Source organism: Rattus norvegicus, chromosome 19 (assembly GCF_021556685.1).
Source record: "Rattus norvegicus strain SHRSP/BbbUtx chromosome 19, alternate assembly SHRSP_T2T, whole genome shotgun sequence".
NCBI lineage: Eukaryota > Metazoa > Chordata > Mammalia > Rodentia > Muridae > Rattus > Rattus norvegicus.
In genome coordinates this window covers 27433125-27458082 of record NC_141552.1, presented here as the reverse complement: position 1 = coordinate 27458082, position 24958 = coordinate 27433125, and the positions used below count along the sequence as shown (strand labels likewise).

General features: G+C 42.4%; 2 protein-coding genes across 3 annotated transcripts in view; one reads left to right on the top strand and one right to left on the bottom strand.

Annotated features, from left to right (window-relative positions):
* Positions 1–24958, top strand: part of LOC147999310 (uncharacterized) — a 166513-nt gene that overhangs the window by 97768 nt on the left and 43787 nt on the right. The gene's annotated exons all lie outside the window — the stretch shown is intronic.
* Positions 1725–5710, bottom strand: LOC147999313 (disks large homolog 5-like). Of its 2 annotated transcripts, none has more exons than XM_087596547.1 (6): positions 5554–5710; positions 4360–4519; positions 3748–3891; positions 2948–3114; positions 2123–2228; positions 1725–2002 (listed from the first exon to the last, which is right to left on the bottom strand). In XM_087596547.1, the coding sequence occupies exons 1-5, from the start codon at positions 5678–5680 to the stop codon at positions 2164–2166; spliced, it is 663 nt and encodes a 220-aa protein (XP_087452673.1). In that variant the 5' UTR covers positions 5681–5710; the 3' UTR covers positions 1725–2002; positions 2123–2163. The 2 variants fall into 2 exon arrangements, with proteins under 2 accessions (XP_087452673.1, XP_087452672.1); XM_087596546.1 differs by having other exon boundaries at positions 2168–2228.

Sequence of the window (24958 nt, the reverse complement as noted above, 5' to 3'; positions counted from 1 at the left end):
ACCAAAAATAAAGTGAGCAATAATGAAAACAGATCAATAATGGAATCAATGGAGGGAGCTGTGGGGAAGCTGGGGCTTAGAGTTACTTAAAGGCCCTATGCAGGCTCTCCTTTTGTTGGGGGAGAAATTTCAAGTGCAATGTCGTTCTTTATTTTTTTTTTCTCTAAAGCACAGAGGGCTAGGGTAGATCAGAGGGCTTTGAGAATGTTCGGCAAGTACAGTCACACTGAATTAAATCCTAGGGCTGGAACCCTATTAATCTTCTACAAAGTTACAGAGCAGCCTGGATGAAGACTCTCAGCTGAAAATGTGGACATCTCAAGACAGGCACTGGACAATGGCTGACAGACTTGACTGAAGACTGGAAATGTTTTGCTATCTCATAGGAAAAGAAGGCCCCTCATACCACATTGTACTCTAAGGACAGTTTATTCAGGTTAGGCATGACATGAACTATTGTCTAAGGTCACAGATGTCAGCACAAAGTATCCAAGGTGTTGTATGCCAATGGTAGCATCAACAGAACAAAGCACACAGTGTCATGAAGACATAAATCATGAGTATGTGTAGCAAGACCCAGGCCTCTTCCAGGTTCTTAGATAGTAACTGAGAACCTCAAATACGGTAGTGATGTGATAGTGTGGGGTGAATCTAGTTACAACTAGCTTCTATATTGACACAGATGATTCTTTTTGTGTCATGTTCAGCTTATAATGAATGACTGGACCTAAGCATGAGAATAACCAAATACTACATTGCTTCTCTAGCTGCTGAGCTTTTAAAGCCCTGGGGTGACAGCAAGTTTTTGTGGACATTCTGGATTGCTCCTTCTGTACTTTAACTCTGTGAGTCACCTCCACTCTCAGTAAGTTAGTTCAATTCCATAAATTGGAAATCAGTCACCTGGAAAAAATATATTCTCAATATGATCCCAGTTTGGCCATGGAAAAAGGGTAGCTTGAACTGCCCAACCTAGGTTCTGGGCCTGCACAGGCCTGCTCTCCAAAAGAAACCTGTGTTCACAGCTATAGGAAGCATTCACTATGTATGCTCTTGAGGTTTCTCCCTAAACTGCTTAGATTAAGATACGTTTCTTGCTATCAATAGAACACAATATGCCAAGCTGGCTTACAGGATCTAGTTTCTATTCTGTATTTTATCAGATGTGCATAATACATATGGTCATCATTGATAACAGGTGAAAGATCTGCTCTAATATGAAAACTAAGTGGTGCTGGAGGATGATCCTGACCCACAATGAGCAGTGGGAACACCAGAGCTCTGTAGGGATGCCTGGCAAGCTAACACATTGAGCATGTACGGCTCAGTAAGTTCCCTGTGAATACACATCTCCTGAGATCTCTCTATTTAATCATAGGTGATCTTGTCCACCTAATACAGCACCTCCTGTGGAATAACAAAAGCCACCTGCAGGAGCTGTGGTGATGACTCACAGGGTAGAGCATCTGCTGCTCTCTCAGAAGAACCACAAGGACCCTAACATTTGGGTAAAGCATGTCAGTGATTACATCATAAAGTGTGTGTCCGAGAAACAGCCACATTATCCACACAAAAGACACTGTCACACTGGGTACACCTTGGTGACTTTGAATTCACTTATTAGCCCAGACTCTATGGAACATGCAGAGATCCATCTGTAGCTGTCAGTTCTAGGTCCACAGGAAGGGACAGAACCCTTGAGTAAGAAAGATGGTCTTAAGAGTCAAGAGATAGAATTCAATTTTTATTCATAACAAATACATTTTTACAACAAAACAGGATTAAAATGAATAAAAATATTTAAAAATATTTTAAAGTAAAAATAGTAACAAGAACATATAAATATGAAACAACAAAAAGAAAACTTCAATTAAAATCATAACAAAAATATTTCTAAAAGCATATTCTTAACGAACATTTAGAAGCACAGACGTATTGCTGTTTCTCCTCTAGCACACATAATGAAAGGCGGTCCCCCAAGTTGTCTCTCAAGTGCTGTTTTCTGAAGAAGAAAGTGAGTAAGACCTCAATCAGTCAGGCTGGCTTAGTGTTATATAAATTTAGGGTCTCTAAGAAATGACAAATTAACGCAGAGGATGAATACTCATCCAAAAAATGTTACCATTCAGGATGTTGGTCATCAGGGACTCCTGAGAAAGCAACTTACTCTTCAGGAAGCTCTCTTACTGGTGTGTGTCCAATTCCAGCTCGCTTGCACTTTCTGAGACCTGGGAGAGGAAGGCAGTTTTTCAGACACTGATTTGGTGTTGAAAAGCAAGCCAGCTGTCAGAATGCTGCCTTCTACCACCTCAGTTCTATTGGACGGTCGACATGGACCTTTTAACTGATATCATTGTTGCCTACTCTGCAGGCAGGGCAAAATCTCCAGCAAGCCTCACAGTAATGTGGGCTGCCAATAGGGGACCCAGACTTATACCAGTGCAAACCAAGAACAGGGCAATGGCAAGAGACCTCATCGGGTTGCAGGAAGAAAGGAGATGTCCATATGTCGCCAAGGATAAAGCCAATGACAAGTACTAATTTGACATTTGCACTTGGTTCTTATCACAAAGGTGCTTCCTACACAAGAGGTCACATGACCACAGAGTGTCAATTGTTCAAGAACCAAGAAATTGTTCAAAACTCTACATAGGATACAATCTATCACATGGATATGCAATAATGAGATATGTTATTCATCTGTCACCATTTCTAGACTGCAGCTTCAAAAACAGCAGCAAAATATGCTTGCACAATAATTCAGTTTCTGAAAAGTGGTTAACTTCCTAGAATACTTGTGCATAGGCAGAGCAATGAACAATTCCATTACATGAGGTGGTTGGCTGGTTGTGAGTGTAAATTAGAAAGGTGGTAAGAGAAGCAAAGATGTATCAAATTGGCAAATTTTATCAGATATTGTTAAGCTAACACATCTGCTCGTCCCTACCTGATAATGCTGGTTCTGGCCGTTGATGGTCTTTATCTTTCTTGTTGAAGTCAACCAAATATTTCTGGTTCAGTGCACAATCAAGATGTACCTCCTTGTTCTCCTGCTTCAGTGGGACCAACTTCTTCCTACATGTGTTCTCCATCAGGAGCTGGCGGAGCAGGTTTCTGGAAATACAGTCTGCATAGTAAGATCATGCTGGCCCTTTCTCCCATTCCTACTCCCAAGTCCCACTAACTATACCAGGTCCCAGATACCCATGAAGACTTAATAAAATGCATCTTGATACATATAAGGCTGCTGCACAAACCATAAAGAGTTAATTCGGGGAAGAATAAATTGTTTGCTTGGCCTGACACCAATTAGTGTCCACACCTCTGAGAAAGAACATGGATCTACAACTATCCATGAAAGCACAATGCATGGAGCCAACATCAATTAGTAGTGGGCCAACACCTTCAAAGGAGGTCAGTAGAACCAAGAGAAGGTCATGCTAACCATGTGGTCTACCCACTGAGTTTTGTAAAACCTGGTGTGACACCATAGGTCCAGGGCAGCCTAATAACCTTCTGCTGACTTCAATCAGTACTGTTCTCTCTAGAGTCTTCTGAAGATGCCTAGACAATCCTGGGATGAGGAACAGTCTTTTATGGAACTGAAAACTGAGTCCTAATGACCCTGGAACACTGATGGGTAAATAGCACAAGAGATAGAACCAGAGCTGAAGACCGTCCAATACAGAACAAAGAAAGTCAGAAATGGCCATTCCACAAGTGATAGCCTTTCTGACCAGGACTTACCTAGAGAAGGTAATCTCCTTCTTCAGCTTATGGTTGTTCTCATGGACCTCAGTGTTCTCCATCTCTAAGTTGTGCAGAATTGACATGACCGCCTCCTCCATTCTCTCCAGGTCTTCATAATATGGATTTGGCCTGAAGTGTGGCCTGGCCCCAAATGATAGAATACAGTGAACATCGGCATTTAGGAATATATGAACTCAGGGTGGGTCCTATATTACCCCAGGCTGCTGCCTGGATCTTCCAGCACTCAGTCCCCTGCCTAGCAAGTACAGAGACTCACCATAAACTCACTGCAATTACAATCTTGCAAAGCCACCAGCTGTCAAGGGCTTTGCAAATGCACACTGGGAACTCACTCTCCCTGAATTTGTCCCTGAATTCTTCATTCAGACCACAAGTTCTGCTTTTAAATAAATGGAAGCAGATGAGTCCATTTTCCATCTTGCTCCTCAGGAAGGGTCAGGTTCTGAATCTCCACTATATGGGAGGTGAGGTTTAGCACAGGGTGGTTAGGGAGGCACAGCTTTCTAGAACCCAAAACCTTAACAGGATAAGAAAAAGGTGACCTTGCAGACCCAGGAATGAAACAAGAGCATTTGGAGCGATTCATACCTGTTCTTCATAGATCTCTCTGTCAGAAACCTCAGGCGATCTCTCAGGTCATTTCTCTCCTCGGTAATGAGCTGCAGCTCTTTAATCAGCCTCTCCTTTTCCTTCATGGCCTGATTCTTGCTTAGGTCAGTGCCAGGGGATGATGTTTCTCTCCCAGCGTCTGTAGGTAGAAGAACACAAGTTAACCTGCATGGGGAGAATGCATAGAGTGTTCATAGACCTCAGTGAGGCCTAAACAGGAGAACAAGCCAGGAACCCAGTGTCACTGCTAGGCGATTGGTCTATGCTTAAGAGGCCTCCTCAGGAGATCTCAGTTCTCCCACTACTCTATAGACACCAAGAGATGTAAGCAGCCAGGTGTTCCCTATTCCGGACATCACGTGCTTACATGTACCATGGTGATGGCTTCTCCAGGATTATTGTCAGCTGAACAGGGTACAGCTTGGTTTCAGGACCCTCACCCCTGTGGCTTCAGAACTTAGATGATAAATTCACCATCCACAAAACTTGAGTGATTGGAGACACTCAGATGTCCTACCCTGATACTCTAAGGCAACAACTTTGGATTTAAAATGCATTTCCAAGGGAGGATATGTTCAATAGACTTATCAGTGTCCCTATGTGAAATACCAAATGCCCTAGAAGTGCGAATAGGTTACAGGCTGAATCTTGGTCTACACGTTCCACATAGTTTTGGTATTGTAGAAAAATGTTTGTAACATACAACCTCTAATGTATAAAGCAAACGATGACCCTGCCAGTTAGAAGAAATCAGAGAAGGTCTAAGAACATAAGGTTATTGCCTGGAGCACAATCTCTCCCTGTTACTACTGTCAGATACCCACTGTATTTAAAGAAGCAATGATAGTGAAATACATTGCTGCCCTGTCTAAACTCAGAAAAGGTGGACCCTCCATGACCACTGATGGTGTTATTATATCAATGTAACAGAGCAAATGAACTGAAAAGTAAAGACCAGAAGTTCACAGTATGAAAGCATTGGCCTTACCATATCCTCCCAGTGGGGATGGGGAAACTAAAGTTCTGAAATCCTTGACTTTAAGGAATTGTGATATTCGTGGAAATTCAATTCCTTTTCAGATGCTCCCGTTGCTGTGGCCCATTGCTAGAAAGGTCAGCTTAAACCTGCAGCCCCCCTGGCAGGAAGCTCAAAATACACTGCCCAGAACTTACTCCACATTCCCCAGAAGTGCTGTCTTTCTCCATCATTACTTTGAGACGAAAGGCCAGACTCCTTCACTCTAGTCTCTCCAGAATCGACGTTCCCCCTCCCAAAAAGCTTGCGAAGACGGGAAAACATGTCTTAGCTTGTAACCGCCAGACTCAGACTGAGAGAAACTAGGGCACTGGTTGTCACTACAACACTAGTGACATCACAGAGGATGCCAGAACTCTCTAGGAGACAATAGAATGTCCAAGAAGGGACAGCTGATGTCATGGGGAGCAGACTTTGCCTCCTGCTAATGTTCTCCCTGTACTGAGCATAAGCAGAGGTGCCCTTTCCAGGAGCCTTTCCTGGGGCAGAGCCACTGAGCATCTCTTGCTTCCAAAGCCAAATTTTCCTCAAGGCTTGATTATAAAAAACCTTAGTAATTCCTATGCATCTAAATGAATGTTTCCTTTCAAATCTTTCCCAAAAAATGTCTCATCAAATTGTCCTCCTTCACCAATGTTAGCCATTAAAACTTCCTGAGATTTCACACCAGCTTGAATATGCAGTCAAAAGTTCTCCTGTCTCATTCTGTACAGGTGCTTTATATCACATCAAGAAATAGTCTGCATGGTGGGTTACAACACGGGCGTGTGTTAGGGGAACACTCATGAAGTCATGTGCTTAGCAATCGACAATTGCCAGAATATTCCTTAGGAGAAAGAGTTGAAGTCTTTATGATGCTAGGAAAAGTGTGGAGACCAGTTGGCAGAGGAAAGTACAATATTGGGACCACGAGTAAAGGGAACCCTTGCTGCTTGTGGGGTTCTCTTCTCTTTACCAATGTTGCCAAAGGAGCATGCTCACAGGCCTGAGTAAGATACATCATGTGCTTTTATCAGAAAAATAAAATAGTCAAGAGATATAGGGGATGCACATAAACGGCTAAATGGTGCTTATCCTTTAAGTGGATAGAGCAAGGTCCCAGCACCTGTACACTGGGAAATGGCCACCCCACCAAACACAAAACCATCTATCATAGTAAATAATGAATACTTTATAGAATGCACACATTAACACTGATAGATCACTTCCGTAGTTCAAATTTTGGGGGCAAATTCATATAGCAACTTATATAGCAAAAAATAAGAAAGAAAGAGAAGAGAAAAAGTCAAAACAAAAAGCTCAAGCTTCTCTCTCATATGAAGATTGCAGGAAGTGTTATATGGTAGTCAGTTCTGATTAGGCCATTTTAGATAGAACAGTGCATAGTGACCCTTAATGTGATGGGCCCTATATAAAGATTTTTGCAATATTGGAATTTTAACAAACCTCATCCAGAACATACAGAAGAGGCAAGGATGTGATCACCATGTCCTTGCTCTCTATCAGGGTATTTTTCTGCGTCCTTGATTGTCAGGCATCTAACAGCAACAATCTGAAATAGCTGATAGACATGGGAAAACGTGGCTAAAACTATAGTTGTGGGTTACACACCTCAACTGTCAAAGGCTAATGCTGTCCTCACAGTCCTTGGAGGCCACTCTTGTAAGCCTATGTATTGGAAAGTGGAAAGAGGTTCATCTGAGCTCAGAGTGAACCTGGCCAGCCAGGGAGAGGGCAACATGTGATACTTGAGATCCTGTCTAAAACCAGCACAGAAACCCACACTTCATTCAAAGCATCATCTACTAATTCTCGATTATCTACCATTCTCTCCCTACCAGCCGTTCAGTTTGGAATGGTAGAAAAAAAACTGGAACTGATCTTTCTATTCTAAGGACCTTGATCTCTCTTTCCTTAGGTCCACATTAAGAGTGCATACAAATGGATACCACCATCTGAACATCTTAGTATTTTCTACTCTGTATATGTAGCATAATACTGTGCCTATGACAATCAAGCGTCCTTGAGTGTTGTTGCCCCATCAAGAAGTGTGAAGAACTGAGGCCAATCCTCAGGGATCCTTTCGAGGGATTAGAAGAATGCCATCAGAGATACTCCACTTCTTTGTCCTTAGATTAAATCAAGTTGACACAATGTGAACCTGGTGGGCTATTTAACCATGCAGCTTTCTCCCAACCCCACCTTTCTGAGTTCAGTCCATGGCAGAATTCATTCCCCACCACCATAGATATTTCTTTGTATATTTCCACAAGAGCCAGGTTTCTTTCTCTTTTCTTAAATAGAATTAGTTGTAGTCAATCAACTGCTGCCCTATGGGAGAAATGATTAGTATCTATTGTATCTTACCGCACTGTATTTGTGTATACAAGTACGCTATTGGAAATCCAGCATTACTGAGGGATTGGAAACCAGCACTGTGGCCTTACCTTTCTGTGCCTAGTCCTGGCTCACAGGCAGCAGGGGGCAGACCTTGAGTTCCTCTTCAGGGACAGAGTGATGTTGAAAGGGCACTGAGCAGGTAGAGAAACACAGCTGAGGCAGTTCCTTTCAGTTATCAAACACATCATCTCCTTCCCATCTTAAGGGCTACTGCTGAGGTCTTGCCCCCGTACCTACCTTAATAGCAGCAAATTTGTTACACAGCAGCCAGCTCTTTCCTATTGTTCTGTAATATGCCTCCACATCATGGATGCCAAGAAACAAACTAAGGAAAACAAAAAAATCTGACATTGAACTGTGTGGTGCTGGTCACATACCCTGTTATGTTCTGTATGTTATGAGGTTTGTTAATTTTAACAAGTTCCCCAACTATGAGTTTCACGTAGGACCCATTAGAATCCAGGAAAATAAGAACAATTATGTGTAAAATGGCCTGAGTCAGGGCCATAGATAGCAGCATTTCCAGCACTTGTGCGTGAGCCCATGTGGATCTTGCAATGAGCTGGGCCTAGCAATGTCCAGTACACAGTTGTGAGCTGTTGCTCTGGTTGAACTGTATTGGTGTGTGCATTCAATGAACTACACCTATTTAAATGAATTCAGTGTTGGTGTGGTTTGAATCCAGACCCCTTGACACCAAATCTTCCCTTCAGCAGCTTTTAGGAGAAGAAGCTAAGGTCAGGAGTGGTGACATCTTGCCATAATTTATGTGACAAGAGGGATGGTGAATGGTCCCTTGTGATAAGAATCAAGGTTTCTTCTGTGGTACTTAGGTCTATATTGGCCCTGTGCAACAGCTTCAAGAACCCATTTCTGATTTCCCTTGGGATTCCCTTGATGATGCACTCAGACAGGATTGGAAACAACCAAAATAGTAGTCAGACTTGATTTAAAAAGTGTAGGGAACACTGCAAACTCATGTTTCAGGATATTAGATTACATTGTAAGCCCCATGATTTTGTTATTTACTTGAAAGAAAATATATGTCTGGTGGTGGAGGTCAGCACTAACACAGACATTTACCTCTAGAGCTTGTTGGTTTTTATTGATAGAGAAACTGCATAGAATTGCTATAGGGACCTGTGTCTTAGGTCTGTTTCCCTAGTATATCCTCTACATCTCTCATGATGGTGATCCTCTTTCTGGCTAAATGTATGTCTGTTCACTGGGGAATTGAGTTTAGTGACGTGCAAATATTATTTAAACGTATATGTCAAATGTTCTCATTTTGTTAATTTTTGTGGTTTTTATTGGCTTCTTTTGATTGACTGTCATAGTTTTATTAAGATATTTCCTGTTTCCTCTGGTATTTTATCCTTCCCTTCAAACTAAAGTAATCCTTTTAGGATCCTCTACAGAGCTGTCTTACTGGTTATACACATTGTGTTAAATTTATGTATACTATGCCCTAATCAGCACAGTAGCTGGGCAGCTGCCTGCCCTCCATGGTATCAGATACTTTCCAAACAATACCGCTCAACTCTTACTGACTGTGTAGCATCTTGGCTGCTCTTTGTTCCCCTTGGACACCCCTCAGGACCAGGCTCTCCTCTCCCTTAACCATGGCTGTTGTACTCTTCCTCTCTCCTCTCCATCACACATTTTCTTCCTTTATTCTCTGGCAGCTTCTTCCTCCTTCTTCCCTCCTCATGATCCTCTCTAGTAAAGCCCTCAAAGCTCCCCTCCCCCATCTCTCTGCTGTGCAGCTGTTGGCTGTTGGCTTCTTTATAATCACAGTTAACTGGGAGCAGGGTCAGCTTCTTTGGGGTTAACCAGTCTTGAGTTCCACAAATTACCATTAAATACAAGCAGAATTAGACCAATATACTTCAGGGATTTCTTTAGTTTTGTTTTGGTGTCAGTTTTCTTTTACCTTTTCACTTTCTATTTTATTTTCGGTTATTTTTTTTATTAATTGGTTATTTTATTTATTTATATTTCAAATGTTTTCCCGCTCTCCAGACTCCCCTCATCAAATCTTACATCCCATTTCTGCTCAGCTTTGCCTATATGACAGTGTTCCCCCACCCACACATACCCATTCCCACCTCACACCTCTAGGATCTCCTTTTGGTGGGGCAACAGGCCTCAGGGTAGTCAATGGCCTCCTACCACATGGATGCCACGTAAGTCACTCCTCTTCTACACAGTTACCTAGAACCATAGACCCATCCTTGTATACACTTTGGCTGGTAGTTTTGTCCCTAGGAGCTGGGGGATTGGTGACAGAGGGTCTGGTTAGATATTAAAGACCAATGGTTGCTGCTTTCTCCTCTTTTTCTGGTTGTAGGTGAAATTATGTTTGTGTGCTTCTCTCTCTTTTTTTAAAAATTATTGTGAGGTGATTAATTTCTTGGTTTTTTTTTCCTTGGGTATAGTTTAGCTCATTGTCTTGGAATTTTCCTCCTATTGTCCTCGGTTATGCTTTCTTAAAGAAAAAATATTGTTTAAATTTGTATTTGTCATAAAATGTCTTGGTTTCTCCATTCGTGGTGATTGCGAATTATGCTGGGAATAAGAACCTGGGTCTGCATTACATCTGTCCAGGATTTTTGGCTTTTTGAGTCTCCGTTGAGCAGTCTGGTGTAATTCAGATAGGTCTGAATTCATTTGTTACTGGATATTTATACCTTACCCCGTATAATATTCTTTCTTTTATCTGTGCATTTAGTGTTTTAATTATTATGTGAATGGAGGAAATTTTTCTGGTTAAATTAATTTGCGTTCTGTAGGCTTGCTGTACCTTTATGGCCTTTTATTTCTTTACCTTATGGAAGTTTTCTGCTATGATTTGTTGAAGATGTTTACTGGACCTATGAACTGGAAATCTCAATTCTCTTCTATGTCTCTTATCCTTATGTTTGGACTTTTAATTGTGTCCTGAAATCCATGGATGTTTGAATTCAATAAAGCATAGATATTTATCTGAGATGGGTGTTTTGTGCTTTGTTGGTGACCTCCTTGACCCCAACTCTTCCATTTAGTAGCATGTTGGATAATGAGACATGGTCAGCAATGGTGACTTCTTGCCATAAAGTATATGAAAATAGGGAGGTGACTTTATGTGTGTCAAGTATCAGTAGTCTCCTGGGTGGTTTTGGTCCCCGGTTGACTGTATGCAACAGTTTCAAAAGCCCAGGAATGATGTTCCTTGGGATTCCCATGGTGATGAACACAGACATGACAGAAAAAGACCAGAATACACAGGATAGTACTTGACTTATGTAATAGAGAGAACATTACTAAGTTATGTTACAAAATATTTGATCACACTGTGATCTCCCTGAATGTATTATTTAATGAAAAAATATTGTGTGGTATAGCATCGCCAGGGCACAGACATTTAATGCAAGAGCTCTTTGTTTACTGTGAACATGGACTTTATTACTGTTCAGCTCACCTACCTCACACCTTTACTGCAAAGCTAAAGGGCACTTAGGTCTAGAGCAGATCAAGGCACAACTTGATAGGAAATTAAGATAACTAGGGCAATGGAAAGTCTTTGAGTTGAAGGATTTTTAAGAAAGCGTGCAGAGGGAGCTACAATGCCCTTCTTCTGGGGCAACAGTGAATTAGGAAGGACAGTTGGGAGCTTCACTTAAATACAGCATCTGACTCCTGAGACTTCATTGGTAAAATTGATGTCTGGAAATTTTGTGTTGTAAAACAATGCATTGGCTCTGCAGCTTTTGGCAATGCCCATGGACAGAGAGATCACAGCAGCTGGGGACAATCTGAAAGGAAATCAGGTTTTCTTAAGTCACCTGAGAATTCCTCAAGGAGACAGGAAAGAATGGGTAGCACCATAAGAGAAGGCTTTAGGATCTCGTACAGTGCTACTCTAGATGCCTTGAAAATAGAAGCAGAAAATGTAAAACTAAATGACTTCCAGGAATTAGCTCATTTCTGTTTATGATTATTTCATATTGGCACTTTATACTTGATTTTTTTTAATTTAAAACAAGATGCTTTGGTTTTAATTCAAGGCCCTCTTGGAATCACAAAACCCTTACAACCCCTGTATGTCACCTGACATCTAACCCTATGGGGCTCGAGATTCTACTTTTAAATGCATCACCATCGAGAGCTTCCATTTAACCAGCAGGGTCCATGCCAGGCAGACACTGAGCAGGTTGTATGTTCTGTTAATCTCCACAACAACCCAATTCAGCAGAAACACGTCCAGTTTACAGGTGAAGAAACCACAGCTCAAAGCAAATGAGTATCAGGGTCCCATCAGTCTCACTGACTGTCACACAGACCCACATCCTTCTCTGTAAAGGGAAGCCATGGGCCTGATGTGGCTGTGCAAGCTGACTCTGCTGAGATGATCAATGCTATTCTTGACCCTGGAAGAATTTAAGACAAGGTGACCCACAGACTCCTGGGGTAGTTTCTGCGTCTGGGTCCTAAGGTAGGACACAGTATCCCTTGCCATGGGTCTCTACTCACATGAGGAGTCTGCTCCCATGTGTCAGCTTCTATGGCAGTGGTTCAAATCACTCCTACTGATGCAACCCTTTAATACAGCTCTTCATGCTGTGGTGACCCCCACCACAAAAATTATTCCATTGCTACTTCATAACTAATATTGCTACTCTTATAAGTTATAATATCTGATATAAATTTGTGAGTGGTTGCACCCCACAGGTTGAGAAACATTGCTTTATATATATATATATATATATATATATATATATATATATGTATATATATATTTGGAGAAGCCTTCATCTGAGGAGGACCTGATGCAGGTGTGAGAGCAGAGACACCCTGACGTAGTGACAAGTTTAGGAGGCCCAAGGCTGCTTGGCTTAATGGCAACAGAGATTCCTGGCTGAAGGCACAATCTGAAATCACTGTCCCCAGGACATTTCTTACCTCAGTTTTCCCCCATTACACGGTGTGTCTGCTTGGACATGTCTGTCCAGGAAGCCAGTCCCCGTCGTCTCTGATACAGACAGAATGCTAAAGGTGAGAATGCTTTCCCTCTGTTCGCCCCAGTCACTTCTATAGAAGTGAGTTCAAATCCCCTGTGGGTAAATGTGTGTCTCACATAGTGTGTGAGACTTGAAATTCATCCATTTGAGTTGACAAAAACCAACTCTCACTTCAGATTTATAGCTGACCAACACTTAGTTTCAGGAGAATGAAGAAGCTGGCCAGGCCTGCAGAGTCAGATCCCCTCCCTGCCTGGGACAATCCCACCCACTGCAGACTTCAGCTTCACCCAGCAGCTGTTATCAGAAAATCTGACCTTAAGGTTCTGAAGTCCACATATGCACAAACCCTAACGTTGTTAGATGGCGGATATGGGGTTTTTCTCCCATTTAAAATCATTCAGGCCTCTTCTCTCCCCTGAGATGCACTCTGTTCTCTCAGGTCTGTTGGTCCTGGAAGGACCTCGGTTCAACTGAAGGCCTGGGAGGGAGGGGGAGGACCTTTTGTTGTAGGAATGAGCATGGATCAAGAATGTAGCCCCACTGTGACTGGGCAACTAAGCTCCAGAAAATCTTTCCCAGTCACAGACCTGGGTCATGTGGGAGCCTACACTGTTTCATAAGAAGAGCTGGTTGCTTTCTCCTGGAAGAAGCACTTGGGGGTTGACTGTCACTTCTGAACCTTCTGTTCTAAGTCACTTCTCAGAAGGGGCACTTTGCTCTGACTTCTCCATGGGACCTACACAGCACTGGGAGTGGAGGATCCTATGGAGTTGCAGCTCTGAGCTGGGAGGGGGAGCTCTCACACTATCTTGAAGAAGCCTGTTTTCACAGCTGATCTGGACCTGAGGAACAGGTGCTTTTAAAGAAGCATGTGAAAGCATCTCCTGCAGGAGAGCTCACTATGCAGGGAAAGTCACACAGGATAGGGAAAAGTGGCTTCCCAACTTCCCCAGGGCACTCAAACCAGGGAGGATTGTTGAATTTGTTGGTTGTCTATTGTTATATCCCCCATTTATTTCTAATTTTGTCAGTTTAGGTATTGTCTCTCTGGTGTATAATTTGTTTGAGGAAGAGGTTGTCTCTCTGATGGACCTTCTCAACAAAAAAAAAAAAAAAAAAAAAAAAAAAAAAAGGAACCAAAAAAAAAAAAAAAAAAAAGCAAGCAAGCAAACAAACAAACAAACAAAAAACCAACACACAGCTTGTGGTTCCCTTGACTCTTTGTATTTTTCTCTTTGTTTGTAATTATTGATTTGATTTGAGCCTTGAATTAACTTCCTGCTGTCAAATCCTACCAGACACTCTATAAGATGAGGCTTTGCCTCACCTTGTAAAAGTAGCATGTAATAAATGAAGCTTTTGCTGCTCTCTCCAGTGGGGATGACATCACAATCTCACTGCAAACCATGCACAGCCCTGTTTAGGCTTTATTAAAGTAGCCACCATTTCAGTGCTCCCTGCAAGGTGCCATGGGGCAGTAGTAACATGAGTCTGCATGCACCTCGACAGTTTCTACTATGGACCCTTCCCTATACATACACACACACACACACACACACACACACACACACACACACACACACTTTACTGACATGGTGCACATTCTTTGCACACCAAAAATAAAGTGAGCAATAATGAAAACAGATCAATAATGGAATCAATGGAGGGAGCTGTGGGGAAGCTGGGGCTTAGAGTTACTTAAAGGCCCTATGCAGGCTCTCCTTTTGTTGGGGGAGAAATTTCAAGTGCAATGTCGTTCTTTATTTTTTTTTTCTCTAAAGCACAGAGGGCTAGGGTAGATCAGAGGGCTTTGAGAATGTTCGGCAAGTACAGTCACACTGAATTAAATCCTAGGGCTGGAACCCTATTAATCTTCTACAAAGTTACAGAGCAGCCTGGATGAAGACTCTCAGCTGAAAATGTGGACATCTCAAGACAGGCACTGGACAATGGCTGACAGACTTGACTGAAGACTGGAAATGTTTTGCTATCTCATAGGAAAAGAAGGCCCCTCATACCACATTGTACTCTAAGGACAGTTTATTCAGGTTAGGCATGACATGAACTATTGTCTAAGGTCACAGATGTCAGCACAAAGTATCCAAGGTGTTGTATGCCAATGGTAGCATCAACAGAACAAAGCACACAGTGTCATGAAGACATAAATCATGAGTATGTGTAGCAAGACCCAGGCCTCTTCCAGGTTCTTAGATAGTAACTGAGAACCTCAAATACGGTAGTGATGTGATAGTGTGGGGTGAATCTAGTTACAACTAGCTTCTATATTGACACAGATGATTCTTTTTGTGTCATGTTCAGCTTATAATGAATGACTGGACCTAAGCATGAGAATAACCAAATACTACATTGCTTCTCTAGCTGCTGAGCTTTTAAAGCCCTGGGGTGACAGCAAGTTTTTGTGGACATTCTGGATTGCTCCTTCTGTACTTTAACTCTGTGAGTCACCTCCACTCTCAGTAAGTTAGTTCAATTCCATAAATTGGAAATCAGTCACCTGGAAAAAATATATTCTCAATATGATCCCAGTTTGGCCATGGAAAAAGGGTAGCTTGAACTGCCCAACCTAGGTTCTGGGCCTGCACAGGCCTGCTCTCCAAAAGAAACCTGTGTTCACAGCTATAGGAAGCATTCACTATGTATGCTCTTGAGGTTTCTCCCTAAACTGCTTAGATTAAGATACGTTTCTTGCTATCAATAGAACACAATATGCCAAGCTGGCTTACAGGATCTAGTTTCTATTCTGTATTTTATCAGATGTGCATAATACATATGGTCATCATTGATAACAGGTGAAAGATCTGCTCTAATATGAAAACTAAGTGGTGCTGGAGGATGATCCTGACCCACAATGAGCAGTGGGAACACCAGAGCTCTGTAGGGATGCCTGGCAAGCTAACACATTGAGCATGTACGGCTCAGTAAGTTCCCTGTGAATACACATCTCCTGAGATCTCTCTATTTAATCATAGGTGATCTTGTCCACCTAATACAGCACCTCCTGTGGAATAACAAAAGCCACCTGCAGGAGCTGTGGTGATGACTCACAGGGTAGAGCATCTGCTGCTCTCTCAGAAGAACCACAAGGACCCTAACATTTGGGTAAAGCATGTCAGTGATTACATCATAAAGTGTGTGTCCGAGAAACAGCCACATTATCCACACAAAAGACACTGTCACACTGGGTACACCTTGGTGACTTTGAATTCACTTATTAGCCCAGGCTCCATGGAACATGCAGAGATCCATCTGTAGCTGTCAGTTCTAGGTCCACAGGAAGGGACAGAACCCTTGAGTAAGAAAGATGGTCTTAAGAGTCAAGAGATAGAATTCAATTTTTATTCATAACAAATACATTTTTACAACAAAACAGGATTAAAATGAATAAAAATATTTAAAAATATTTTAAAGTAAAAATAGTAACAAGAACATATAAATATGAAACAACAAAAAGAAAACTTCAATTAAAATCATAACAAAAATATTTCTAAAAGCATATTCTTAACGAACATTTAGAAGCACAGACGTATTGCTGTTTCTCCTCTAGCACACATAATGAAAGGCGGTCCCCCAAGTTGTCTCTCAAGTGCTGTTTTCTGAAGAAGAAAGTGAGTAAGACCTCAATCAGTCAGGCTGGCTTAGTGTTATATAAATTTAGGGTCTCTAAGAAATGACAAATTAACGCAGAGGATGAATACTCATCCAAAAAATGTTACCATTCAGGATGTTGGTCATCAGGGACTCCTGAGAAAGCAACTTACTCTTCAGGAAGCTCTCTTACTGGTGTGTGTCCAATTCCAGCTCGCTTGCACTTTCTGAGACCTGGGAGAGGAAGGCAGTTTTTCAGACACTGATTTGGTGGGGAAATGCAAGCCAGCTGTCAGAATGCTGCCTTCTACCACCTCAGTTCTATTGGACGGTCGACATGGACCTTTTAACTGATATCATTGTTGCCTACTCTGCAGGCAGGGCAAAATCTCCAGCAAGCCTCACAGTAATGTGGGCTGCCAATAGGGGACCCAGACTTATACCAGTGCAAACCAAGAACAGGGCAATGGCAAGAGACCTCATCGGGTTGCAGGAAGAAAGGAGATGTCCATATGTCGCCAAGGATAAAGCCAATGACAAGTACTAATTTGACATTTGCACTTGGTTCTTATCACAAAGGTGCTTCCTACACAAGAGGTCACATGACCACAGAGTGTCAATTGTTCAAGAACCAAGAAATTGTTCAAAACTCTACATAGGATACAATCTATCACATGGATATGCAATAATGAGATATGTTATTCATCTGTCACCATTTCTAGACTGCAGCTTCAAAAACAGCAGCAAAATATGCTTGCACAATAATTCAGTTTCTGAAAAGTGGTTAACTTCCTAGAATACTTGTGCATAGGCAGAGCAATGAACAATTCCATTACATGAGGTGGTTGGCTGGTTGTGAGTGTAAATTAGAAAGGTGGTAAGAGAAGCAAAGATGTATCAAATTGGCAAATTTTATCAGATATTGTTAAGCTAACACATCTGCTCGTCCCTACCTGATAATGCTGGTTCTGGCCGTTGATGGTCTTTATCTTTCTTGTTGAAGTCAACCAAATATTTCTGGTTCGGTGCACAATCAAGATGTACCTCCTTGTTCTCCTGCTTCAGTGGGACCAACTTCTTCCTACATGTGTTCTCCATCAGGAGCTGGCGGAGCAGGTTTCTGGAAATACAGTCTGCATAGTAAGATCATGCTGGCCCTTTCTCCCATTCCTACTCCCAAGTCCCACTAACTATACCAGGTCCCAGATACCCATGAAGACTTAATAAAATGCATCTTGATACATATAAGGCTGCTGCACAAACCATAAAGAGTTAATTCGGGGAAGAATAAATTGTTTGCTTGGCCTGACACCAATTAGTGTCCACACCTCTGAGAAAGAACATGGATCTACAACTATCCATGAAAGCACAATGCATGGAGCCAACATCAATTAGTAGTGGGCCAACACCTTCAAAGGAGGTCAGTAGAACCAAGAGAAGGTCATGCTAACCATGTGGTCTACCCACTGAGTTTTGTAAAACCTGGTGTGACACCATAGGTCCAGGGCAGCCTAATAACCTTCTGCTGACTTCAATCAGTACTGTTCTCTCTAGAGTCTTCTGAAGATGCCTAGACAATCCTGGGATGAGGAACAGTCTTTTATGGAACTGAAAACTGAGTCCTAATGACCCTGGAACACTGATGGGTAAATAGCACAAGAGATAGAACCAGAGCTGAAGACCGTCCAATACAGAACAAAGAAAGTCAGAAATGGCCATTCCACAAGTGATAGCCTTTCTGACCAGGACTTACCTAGAGAAGGTAATCTCCTTCTTCAGCTTATGGTTGTTCTCATGGACCTCAGTGTTCTCCATCTCTAAGTTGTGCAGAATTGACATGACCGCCTCCTCCATTCTCTCCAGGTCTTCATAATATGGATTTGGCCTGAAGTGTGGCCTGGCCCCAAATGATAGAATACAATGAACATCGGCATTTAGGAATATATGAACTCAGGGTGGGTCCTATATTACCCCAGGCTGCTGCCTGGATCTTCCAGCACTCAGTCCCCTGCCTAGCAAGTACAGAGACTCACCATAAACTCACTGCAATTACAATCTTGCAAAGCCACCAGCTGTCAAGGGCTTTGCAAATGCACACTGGGAACTCACTCTCCCTGAATTTGTCCCTGAATTCTTCATTCAGACCACAAGTTCTGCTTTTAAATAAATGGAAGCAGATGAGTCCATTTTCCATCTTGCTCCTCAGGAAGGGTCAGGTTCTGAATCTCCACTATATGGGAGGTGAGGTTTAGCACAGGGTGGTTAGGGAGGCACAGCTTTCTAGAACCCAAAACCTTAACAGGATAAGAAAAAGGTGACCTTGCAGACCCAGGAATGAAACAAGAGCATTTGGAGCGATTCATACCTGTTCTTCATAGATCTCTCTGTCAGAAACCTCAGGCGATCTCTCAGGTCATTTCTCTCCTCGGTAATGAGCTGCAGCTCTTTAATCAGCCTCTCCTTTTCCTTCATGGCCTGATTCTTGCTTAGGTCAGTGCCAGGGGATGATGTTTCTCTCCCAGCGTCTGTAGGTAGAAGAACACAAGTTAACCTGCATGGGGAGAATGCATAGAGTATTCATAGACCTCAGTGAGGCCTAAACAGGAGAACAAGCCAGGAACCCAGTGTCACTGCTAGGCGATTGGTCTATGCTTAAGAGGCCTCCTCAGGGGATCTCAGTTCTCCCACTACTCTATAGACACCAAGAGATGTAAGCAGCCAGGTGTTCCCTATTCCGGACATCACGTGCTTACATGTACCATGGTGATGGCTTCTCCAGGATTATTGTCAGCTGAACAGGGTACAGCTTGGTTTCAGGACCCTCACCCCTGTGGCTTCAGAACTTAGATGATAAATTCACCATCCACAAAACTTGAGTGATTGGAGACACTCAGATGTCCTACCCTGATACTCTAAGGCAACAACTTTGGATTTAAAATGCATTTCCAAGGGAGGATATGTTCAATAGACTTATCAGTGTCCCTATGTGAAATACCAAATGCCCTAGAAGTGCGAATAGGTTACAGGCTGAATCTTGGTCTACACGTTCCACATAGTTTTGGTATTGTAGAAAAATGTTTGTAACATACAACCTCTAATGTATAAAGCAAACGATGACCCTGCCAGTTAGAAGAAATCAGAGAAGGTCTAAGAACATAAGGTTATTGCCTGGAGCACAATCTCTCCCTGTTACTACTGTCAGATACCCACTGTATTTAAAGAAGCAATGATAGTGAAATACATTGCTGCCCTGTCTAAACTCAGAAAAGGTGGACCCTCCATGACCACTGATGGTGTTATTATATCAATGTAACAGAGCAAATGAACTGAAAAGTAAAGACCAGAAGTTCACAGTATGAAAGCATTGGCCTTACCATATCCTCCCAGTGGGGATGGGGAAACTAAAGTTCTGAAATCCTTGACTTTAAGGAATTGTGATATTCGTGGAAATTCAATTCCTTTTCAGATGCTCCAGTTGCTGTGGCCCATTGCTAGAAAGGTCAGCTTAAACCTGCAGCCCCCCTGGCAGGAAGCTCAAAATACACTGCCCAGAACTTACTCCACATTCCCCAGAAGTGCTGTCTTTCTCCATCATTACTTTGAGACGAAAGGCCAGACTCCTTCACTCTAGTCTCTCCAGAATCGACGTTCCCCCTCCCAAAACGCTTCCTAAGACGGGAAAACATGTCTTAGCTTGTAACCGCCAGACTCAGACTGAGAGAAACTAGGGCACTGGTTGTCACTACAACACTAGTGACATCACAGAGGATGCCAGAACTCTCTAGGAGACAATAGAATGTCCAAGAAGGGACAGCAGATGTCATGGGGAGCAGACTTTGCCTCCCTGCTAATGTTCTCCCTGTACTGAGCATAAGCAGAGGTGCCCTTTCCAGGAGACTTTCCTGGGCCAGAACCACTGAGCATCTCCTGCTTCCAAAGCCAAATTTTCCTCAAGGCTTGATTATAAAAAACCTTAGTGATTCCTATGCATCTAAATGAATGTTTCCTGTCAAATCTTTCCCAAAAATGTCTCATCCTAACTCACATTGTCCTCATCCACCAATGTTAGCCATTAAACCTTCCTGAGATTTCACACCAGCTTGAATATGCAGTCAAAAGTTCTCCTGTCTCATTATGTACGGGTGCTTTATATCACATCAAGAAATAGTCTGCATGGTGGGTTACAACACGGGTGTGTATTAGGGGAACACTCATGAAGTCATGTGCTTAGCAATCGACAATTGCCAGAAAATTCCTTAGGAGAAAGAGTTGAAGTCTTTAAGGTGCTAGGAAAAGTGTGGAGACCAGTTGGCAGAGGAAAGTGCAATATTGGAGCCACCAGTGAAGGGAACCTCATGCTGGTGGTGGGGTTCTCCTCTCTGCACCAATGTCGCCAAAGGAGCACTGCTCACAGGACTGAGTAAGATGTACCATGAGCTTCTATCAGAAAAATAAAATAGTCAAGAGATATAGGGGATGCACAGAAATGTCTAAAATGAGGCTATAAACATCATTAAGTGGATAGAGCAAGGTCCCTGCACCTGTACACTGGGAAATGGCCACCACACCAAACACAAAAGCATCTATCATAGTAAAAAATGAATACTTTATAGAATGCACACACTAACATTGATGGATCACATACATAGTTCAAATTTTGGGGGCAAATTCATGGCCTTAACTATCTTTGTCTCAACTTATATAGCAAAAAATAAGAAAGAACGAGAAAAGAAAAAGTCAAAACTAAAAGCTCAAGCTTCTCATATGAGGATTGCAGGAAGTGTTATATGGGAGTCAGTTCTGATTAGGCCATTTTAGATAGAACAGTGCATAGTGACCCTTAATGTGATGGGCCCTATATAAAGCTTTCTGCAATATTGGAATTTTAACAAACCTTATCCAGAACGTACGGAAGAGGCACCATGAGATCACCATGTGATCACCATGTCCTTACTCTGCATCAGGTTATTTTTCTGCATCCTTGATTGTCAGGCATATAACAGCAACAATCTGAAATAACTGGTAGACATGGGAAAACATGGCTAAAACTATAGTTGTGGGTTACACACCTCAACTGTGAAAGGCTAATGCTGTCCGCACAGTCCTTGGAGGCCACTCTTATAAGCCTATTTATTGCAAAGTGAAAGGAGGTTTATCTGAGCTCAAAGTGATCCTGGCCAGCCAGGTAGAGGGCAACATGTGATACTTGAGACCCTGTTTTAAACCAGCACAGAAATCCACACTTCATTCAAAGCATCATCTACGAATTCTCGATTATTTACCATTCTCTCCCTACCAGTCGTTCTGTTTGGAATGGTAGAAAACAACTGGAACTGATCTTTCTATTTTAAGGACCTTGATCTCTCTTTTTTTAGGTCCACATTAAGAGTGCATACAACTGGACATCACCATCTGAACATCTTAGTATTATCTACTCTGTATATGTAGCATAATACTGTGCCTATGGAAATCTTAAGCTTCCTTGAGTGTAGTTGCCCCATCAAGAAGTGTGAAGTTCTGAGTTCAAACCCCAGTGATGCTTTAAAGGGTTAGAAGAAAGCCATCAGAGATACTCCACTTCTTTGTCCTTAGATTAAATCAAGTTGACACAATGTGAACCTGGTGGGCTATTTAACCATGCATCTTTCTCCCAACCCCTCTTTTCTGAGTTCAGTCCATGGCAGAATTCATCCCCCACCATCCTAGATATTTCTTTGTATATTTCTACAAGAGCCAGGTTTCTTTTTTTTAATAGAATTAGTTGTAGTCAATCAACTGCTGCCCTATGTGAGAAATGATTAGTATCTATTGCAACTTACCGCACTGTATTTGTGTATACAAGTACATTATTGGAAATCCAGCATTACTGAGGGATTGGAAACCAGTGCTGTGGCCTTGCCTTTCTGTGCCTCTTCCTGGCTCACAGGCAGCAGAGGGCAGACCTTGAGTTCCTCTTCAGGGACAGAGTGATGTTGAATGGGCACTGAGCAGGCAGAGAAACACAGCTTAGGCAGCTCCTTTCAGTTATCAAACACATCATCTCCTTCCCATCTTTTTTTTATTTTTTTATAATTTTTTTTATTAACTTGAGTACTTCTTATATACATTTCAAGTGTTATTCCCTTTCCCGGTTTCCCGGCAAACATCCCCCTCCCCCCTCCCCTTCCTTATGAGTGTTCCCCTCCCAACCCTCCCCCCATTGCCGCCCTCCCCCCAACAGTCTAGTTCACTGGGGGTTCAGTCTTGGCAGGACCCAGGGCTTCCCCTTCCACTGATGCTCTTACTAGGATATTCATTGCTACCTATGGGGTCAGAGTCCAGGGTCAGTCCATGTATAGTCTTTAGGTAGTGGCTTAGTCCCTGGAAGCTCTGGTTGCTTGGCATTGTTGTACATATGGGGTCTAGAGCCCCTTCAAGGTCTTCCAGTTCTTTCTCTGATTCCTTCAACGGGGGTCCTATTCTCAGTTCAGTGGTTTGCTGTTGGCATTTGCCTCTGTATTTGCTGTATTCTGGCTGTGTCTCTCAGGAGCAATCTACATCCAGCTCCTGTCGGTCTGCACTTCTTTGCTTCATCCATCTTGTCTAATTGGGTGGCTCTATGTGTATGGGCCACATGTGGGGCAGGCTCTGAATGGGTGTTCCTTCAGTCTCTGTTTTAATCTTTGCCTCTCCCTTCCCTGCCAAGGGTATTCTTTTTCCTCATTTAAAGAAGGAGTGAAGCATTCACCTTTTGATCATCCGTCTTGAGTTTCATTTGTTCTAGGGATCTAGGGTAATTCAAGCATTTGGGCTAATAGCCACTTATCAATGAGTGCATACCATGTATGTCTTTCTGTGATTGGGTTAGCTCACTCAGGATGATATTTTCCAGTTCCAACCATTTGCCTACGAATTTCATAAGCTCGTTGTTTTTGATAGCTGAGTAATATTCCATTGTGTAGATGTACCACATTTTCTGTATCCATTCCTCTGTTGAAGGGCATCTGGGTTCTTTCCAGTTTCTGGCTATTATAAATAAGGCTGCGATGAACATAGTGGAGCACGTGTCTCTTTTATATGTTGAGGCATCTTTTGGGTATATGCCCAAGAGAGGTATAGCTGGATCCTCAGGCAGGTCAATGTCCAATTTTCTGAGGAACCTTCTTCCAATCTTAAGGGCTACTGCTGAGGTCTTGCCCCCATACCTACCTTAATAGCAGTGAATTTGTTACACAGCAGCCAGCTCTTTCCTATTGTTCTGTAATACTTCTCCACATCATGGATGCCAAGAAAAACACTAACAAAGAACAAAAAACTCTGACGTTGAACTGTGTGGTGCTGGTCACATACCCTGTTATGTTCTGTATGTTATGAGGTTTGTTAATCTTAACAAGTTCCCCAAGTGTATTCTTTACATAGGACCCAATAGATTCAAGGAAAATTGGAACAATTATGTGTAAAATGGCCTCAGTCAGGGCCCATAGACCGAAGCATTTGCAACACTTGTGCATGAGCCCATGTGGATTTTGCAATGAGCGGGGCCTAGCAATGTCCAGTACACAGTTGTGAGCTGTTGCTCTGGTTGAACTGTATTGGTGTGTGCATTCAATGAACTACACCTATTTAAATGAATTCAGTGTCCTGTGGTTTGAATCCAGACCCCTTGACATCAGATCTTCCCTTCTGCAGCACTTGGGAAAAAGGCTAAGTTTAGGAAAGGTGACGTCTTGTCATAAGTTATGTGACAAGAGGGATGGTGAATGATCCCTTGTGATAAGAATCAAGGTTTCCTCTGTGGTATTTAGGTCTATACTGGCCCTGTGCAACAGCTTCAAGAACCCATTTCTGATTTTCCTTGGGATTCCCGTGATGATGCACTCAGACATGATTGGAAACAACCAAAACGGTGGTCAGACTTGATTTATAAAATGTAGGTAACATTGCAAACTTATGTTGTAGGATATTTGATCATATTGTCATCCCCAATATTGCGTTATTTACTTAGAAAAATACCTTCTGGCTGTGTAGTTCAGTACTAGCACCAATATTTAACCCTAGAGCTATTTTTGTTTGTTTGTTTGTTTGTTTGTTTTTTGTTTTTGTTTTTGGATGAACAAGTACTTTCCTATTTTGTGGCCCAGCCCTAGCTCTTACTTCTTTGCACAGTCATAGAGAGACCTCAAACATTTACTCAGACAAAGCCAGGGGAGTGTATAAAAGGGCCTAAGGCAATACCACATAATGACATTGAAAGTGGGCTCTCTTCTTGATCCACGCCTCCAGCTCTCCTGACATCTACATGAATTATAACTCCTAATGCAGTGTAAATGATGTCTGCGCTATTGCTGAAGGAATCATGAGAATAACAACTGTAAACATTCCACCATGGATAGAATTTGTGGAAAGAGGTGACTGGCAGCCAACGAGAGGGCTCTACAGTTAAAGGGGCTTGCTGTCAAGTCTGATGAGCTTGACTCAATCCCCAGGACCCACGTGGTAAAAGGGAGAGAACTAAGGGCCAAGCTGTCCTCTGGCTTCCACTCATGTGCTTACA

What these genes read in the sequence shown, in the direction of transcription:
- LOC147999313 (XM_087596546.1), bottom strand. Translation starts at nt 5,680, where the DNA reads ATGTTTTCCCGTCTTCGCAAGCTTTTTGGGAGGGGGAACGTCGATTCT. An exon ending in GAGAGATCTATGAAGAACAG is followed by an intron (nt 3,892 to 4,359) that starts GTATGAATCGCT and finishes ATTTGGGGCCAG; the next exon opens with GCCACACTTCAGGCCAAATC. An exon ending in AAGGAGATTACCTTCTCTAG is followed by an intron (nt 3,115 to 3,747) that starts GTAAGTCCTGGT and finishes CTGTATTTCCAG; the next exon opens with AAACCTGCTCCGCCAGCTCC.